General features: G+C 50.5%; 1 protein-coding gene across 1 annotated transcript in view; it reads right to left on the bottom strand.

The window, feature by feature from the left end:
* Window positions 1-434: 434 nt before the first annotated feature.
* The window catches only part of PLEKHO1 (pleckstrin homology domain containing O1), a 12628-nt gene continuing 7484 nt past the window's right edge, over window positions 435-5578 (bottom strand). The window contains 4 exon segments of the mRNA XM_007463489.1: window positions 435-1245; window positions 3183-3284; window positions 3669-3773; window positions 4511-4651. Of these exon segments, the coding sequence (XP_007463551.1) occupies window positions 541-1245; window positions 3183-3284; window positions 3669-3773; window positions 4511-4651 (1053 nt within the window). The 3' untranslated portion in view covers window positions 435-540.

Below are 5578 nucleotides of genomic sequence, written 5' to 3'. Positions count from 1 at the left end.
ATCGCACAAACCCTTCTCGGGGCTGGGATAAATTTCACTTCTGTGTGCGTGGACAGGTGGCACTGGCTCCCACATCTCTTGAGCTAGGGCTGAGTGGCTGAAATTTCACCCTCAGATTGAAAACTTGGAATGGGACACAAGAGACGCCCCACACCTCCCCCTCTAAACTTAGGAGCCCAGACACATCTTTGGGAGCAGCAGTATATTCCTGACCACACCTCGGAGGGGTGGTGTGTGTAACACGGTCAGACTGTGCCTTCGTCACCCTCTCTCTCTTCATTCAGGTGAAAGCTTCTTAATACTGCTGTAGGGGTCACCTCCTCCCCAGATCTGAGGCAATTTAGGTCTCAGAGAGATAGATGGGGGGAAAGGAGTTTGGGAAACAAGGGCTGTAGGAGGGTCGGGCAGCAGCAAGAGCAACGAATTTGATTGTGTTTTTGTTTTCTTTTTTGACTGAGGTAAATAAAAAAGCTGTATCCTGCAACACTTGGAGATAAGAGTGTGTCCACCCCCACACGTTCCAGGCTCTGTCACCTTCCACTACATCAGGCTCTTCCGGTACTGGCTGTGCTGGCTGGGCTGTCTGAGGTGGGAGTCGGGGGTCTGCAGGTCCATCTGTCTGTACAGGTCCCTCAGCTCCCTGACTTCCTGGAGCACCCTCTTTGCCTGGCTCCAATTTGATGACGCCTCTCCCAGCAGCCGCTCTGTCTCCAGCAGCAGCTGTTCTGACTCAGAGTCGGGAGGAGACCGAGGGGGGTCCTTGGCCTTTCGCTTCCCGTCTCCCAGTCCCTGAACCTCTGCCAGCAGCTCCTGAGTCTTCTCCAGTTTCCTTGCTACCAGGTCCTGGATCCGGGACAGCTGCCCCGGGTGGGGTGGGATGGGGGTCGGGGGGTCCTGGGCCCGCAGTTGGAGGGTGCGGGCTGCGGCAGTGTCCCGCTGAGACAGGATCTCCTCCAGGGAGGCACAGCGGCCTTTTTCTGCGGGGCTCAACTTCTTGGGTGCCTGGGGGGTGTAGGTGGCCCCTCTGTCTGGCTTTTCCCAAAGTCGGGGAAGGCCGCTTGCCCGGTCCGAGGAGGGCTGGATGCGGTCTGAGTCTGCTCTCCGCCGGCTGCCTGCCAGCTGGGCCACAGACTTGTCCAGGTCGACTCGAAAGCTCTCAGCACAGGAGGTTGGCTCCTCAGGGGAAGGGTCTTCCTCCTGGATCAGGTCCAGGGTCAGCATGCCATCCGAGGTAGAGGTTGAAGCCTGGAGAGGGAGAAGGAGGGAATGAAGGGGGTAGATTGTCGTCAGTGAGCATTTCAGGACTGACTGCCTGAAAGAGAAGCAAGCTGTGGTCATTTCCCTCCTCAACGTGCCTTCCCTGAATGAGAAGCCCCCACTCCTGACACAGCCCTCTGACTTTGTTTGCTATTTCTTATTCCTTTGATAGTGACTTAAACTTATTTCTTTCTTTTATTTTTCTGTGATTTAAAGTAATTTCTCCTGGGGGACTTCCCTGGTGGTCCAGTGGGTAAGACTACGCACTCCCAATGCAGGGGGTCTGGGTTCGATCCCTGGTCAGGGAACTAGATCCTGCATGCATGCCGCAACTAAGAGGCAGCATGCCGCAACTAAGAAAGACCCTGCATGCCGCGACTAAGACCCGGCACAGCCGAAGTAAGTTAGCAAATAAATAAATAATTTTAAAATTACCAATTTATTAAAAAAAATAATTTCTCCTGCTTGTTTCCCATATTTTCCACTTTACTACGAGCTTCCTGAAGAGTGTCTTTTTCCTCTGTATTGTGGACTCTAAGCATCAGTTGGGTTTAACACATACAGGATGCCCGGCATGGCAGGGTAACTGTCCTTTTCCATCTGTATCCTCGGAGCCACACACTTCAACCCCCTCTGCTATTTGGACCTCAGAACTTCTTGCCTTAAAATAAAACTTGTTCTATTTCCAGAATACTGTAATTTAAAAAAAAGTGATACGGGTATTCAGCACCTTATATGTATTGATACATATGTTATTTCAATCATTCCTCACAGCAACCGTTCAAGTGGGCATGATTACTGCCCCACTTTACAGTTGAAGGCGGGCAGCTTCAGAGTACACTGCAAAGCTAGGTTCTAATCCAGTTCTGTCTGATTCCAAAGCCCATGTTCTTTCTTTCTTTTTTTAAAAAATTTATTTATTTTATTTTATGTATTTTATTTTTGGCTGTGTTGGGTCTTTGTTGCTGTGTGCGGGCTTTCTCTAGTTGTGGCGAGTGGGGCTACTCTTCGTTGTGGTGCACAGGTTCTACTGTGGTGGCTTCTCTTGTTGGAAGCATGGCCTCTAGGTGCACGGGCTTCAGTAGTTGTGGCATGCGGCTCAGTAGTTGTGGTTCGCGGGCTCTAGAGCGCAGGCTCAGTAGTTGTGGTGCGTGGGCTTGCTTAGCTGCTCCGCGGCATGTGGGATCTTCCCAGACCAGGGCTCGGACCCGTGTCTTCTGCATTGGCTGGTGGATTCTTAACCACTGCGCCACCAGGGAGGCCCCCATGCTCTTTCTACTATACCTGATTCCCTAGACACTTAGCGCTCAGACAAATGAAAGAAAATCCTTGCTCCTCTAAGTGCCTGTGATACATAATGCTGTTATCCGTCAGGATAGCTAGCCACCAGACAGTAGCTTATGTTGCCTTGTACTGTATTCATCTCTTCTACTTTTCACTTCCCTTGTGGGTATATCTCATTTTCCCCAAAGGATGATACATTTATTGAGGGCAGGACTTTCAAATTCACAGTAGGTGCTGACTAAATATTTTTGGTTTGGAGGAATCAAGAAAGGGAACAGGGTAGAGGGACTTCCCTAGCCTTTGACCTTGGTACACAAATGCCTCTGGTGGGCTGTCTGAGATACAGTCCTGTCTGAGATGAACTGACATGGAGTTGGCCCTTCAACAATTTTTACTTTCTTGTTTTTTTTTTTTTTTTTTGCAGTACGTGGGCCTCTCACTGCTGTGGCCTCTCCCGTTGTGGAGCACAGGCTCCGGATGCGCAGGCTCAGCGGCCATGGTTCACGGGCCCAGCCACTCCGCGGCATGTGGGATCTTCCCAGACCAGGGCACGAACCCGTGTCCCCTGCATCGGCAGGTGGACTCTCAACCACTGCGCCACCAGGGAAGCCCAATTTTTACTTTCTTATAGTCTTACATACCACAGCCATTAGGTGTCCCCGAGTTGGGGGGCGGCGGGAGTGCTGGATTTTTGCCCTGTCTCGAGTTGGGTGTGCGAGATAGCTGTCCTCCTCAACGGTGACCTGAAGAGATGCACTGTGAGTCATGGGTGCTATTTGGAGACTCTGTCCCAACCCAGCTTCCCCTGAGGCCTGAACATGCCTGGACTGGGAAATAATCCCACCTCATGAACCGTTTCTGAGCAAATCCAAGGGCAAGGGATGTATTGGACATGAAGGGGCTCCTTAAGCTGGCCCAGGGCTGGCCCACGCATCAGAAAGCGGGGAAAGAGGAGTTGGCAGAAAAGACTTAGAAGTTAGAAGGAGAATAGGGTTTCCAAAGGGAAATAAAGAAGCAGAGCTGGTGGGGAGCTAGTAAATGGGGCCCACACCATCCTCTTCCCTCTTCAGTGAGTCATTCTGCTCCCTCTGCCTCAGCGTCCCCTTCCCCACAATAAACCTCCTGACCTCATCCAAGATGCGGTTCTTGGCGCGGGTGATGGCGGAGTTGAGAGCGTTGATCCATGATTCCTTCTCTTCCGGACTCACTGCCAGGAAGATCAAGCTGGGTGCCTGTGAGGAGAAGATTCTTGTTTCAGTCAGGGTTTTACATTTGGCCTCACCTTGACAGTGAAGAAATAAGAAATTATAATCTCATTCTCTTAGACCCAGCTCTTGGAAGGAGAGAGATTCTACTTCTGGAGTCATCCGTAACTTAAGGAAATCAGCCTCTATTCCTGCAAAATGCCATTGCTTGGAGGCTGTTTTAGAAACGACCAATGAGGAGCTTAGAAGGGTACCAGATATTAATATGGCACTGGAGATAATTAGAGGAGGTATGGGAAAGGACAGGTACTAAAATAAAGATCTTTAAATGTTTGAAGAAATAGAATGTGACAGGAATGGCTTCCCTGGGTTTCCTCAGACAAGAGAAATTAGATTCAGAATATCAACCACCTATCACAGTACAGGGCAAAGTGGCTGTCTCCCAAGAGGGGTGTGTTTGTGTATTTGTGTGTGTGTGTGTGTGTGTGTGTGTGTGTGTGTGTGTCAGAGAGAGAGAGAGAGATAGAGGGAGAGAGATATGATCTTTGTGGCTGGACAGTTTAAAGGCTGGCTTGCCTGGAAGGAAGGAAATGGCCATGATATTCTCAGGTTAAATAATAAAAGCTGGCAGGAGAGCAATAATTCAGGGCCTCTGAGCCAAGAGAGCTGAGAGAGAGATCCTGAAGGGGCAGGTGCTCTCCTCTGCTCCCCACACCCCTGACCTGGTCGATGTTCCGGTGGCCCAGGCGGCAGGCGGAGCATACCGTGTTCCCAGGCTGTTTGGAGTGGGCAAGAGTGAACTTGCTATGATTCTTCTTGCTCCTGCTCTTGGATTTCCGGAGCTCTTCACACTTCTCATAGTCACTCAGGTCAAACACCTCTTGAATATTTTTCTCATCTTTTACCTAGGGGAGGGTTGGAGGTGAGGTGCTGAGGATAAAATTACTTAGTCCCTTCTCCCAAATTGTTAGTTACTGACCAGTCTTGGGAGCCAGAAGCCTGAGAGGGGAGGGATGACAGGTTAGGAAAAGGCTGTCCTACCCAAGGCCCACAGAGGCCTGACAGTGGGGGGCAGCCCCCCATGTCCTGATTCCTCAGGTGGGTTTCCATTTAAACCCCTTGTCCCCACTCCCCTCAGCCAAGCTACCATTTCCAGAGCCCCAGTAGGTCTCTCTTCACTGTGACTCCCACTTTCTCCTTCAAAGGACATGGTTACAGGGCTAACAGTTTAATCCTGTCATCCTGAAGTGAGCAAGACCAGGATGCCCCTTGACTGTCCCGAGGGAGGAGGTAAAGGCAGGGCCAGTATCAGGGGACGTCTGGAGGGAACGAAGGGCTGCCTCTGCCCTTCCCCTTCCCTGTCCTATGTTTATGCTGTTGCCTTCTTATCCATCCCATTATCCCCTGGCTCCTTCCTTAAATATATACTATTATGAGAAGACTGATCTATCTCCTTCTTTTCAGAAGCTTCAGCACCATAGGAACAGCAGCCCCTGTGTTCAGTTTGTTGAGTTTGTTCAGACAGGGTGAAAAACACACCTGTAGTTCCTACCCCTCCCTCCTTCCGAGGTCCCGTGACAACCCAACCTAGCTCCCGTGGGCTTGAGAAGCCACTTAAATCATCCACTGCTCTCTAGGCAAAGAGGCGTTTATACTCTCCCTGGAGGACTACTTGCAAAAAAGTGTTCTGCTACCTGTTTCCATGATTCCAGTTTGAGCCCTTACTGCCAGGAAGTTCTTCCTTGTGTCTAAACTGAGCCCTTCCTGCTTGTAGAATCCATCTTGCACCCGGTTCCACTCTCAGCATTTCTGTTTTTTTTTTTTTTTTGCGG

Source organism: Lipotes vexillifer, unplaced genomic scaffold, assembly GCF_000442215.2.
Source record: "Lipotes vexillifer unplaced genomic scaffold, Lipotes_vexillifer_v1.1 scaffold1034, whole genome shotgun sequence".
NCBI classification, from domain to species: Eukaryota; Metazoa; Chordata; class Mammalia; order Artiodactyla; family Lipotidae; genus Lipotes; species Lipotes vexillifer.
This window is presented reverse-complemented; position numbering and strand designations above follow the sequence as displayed.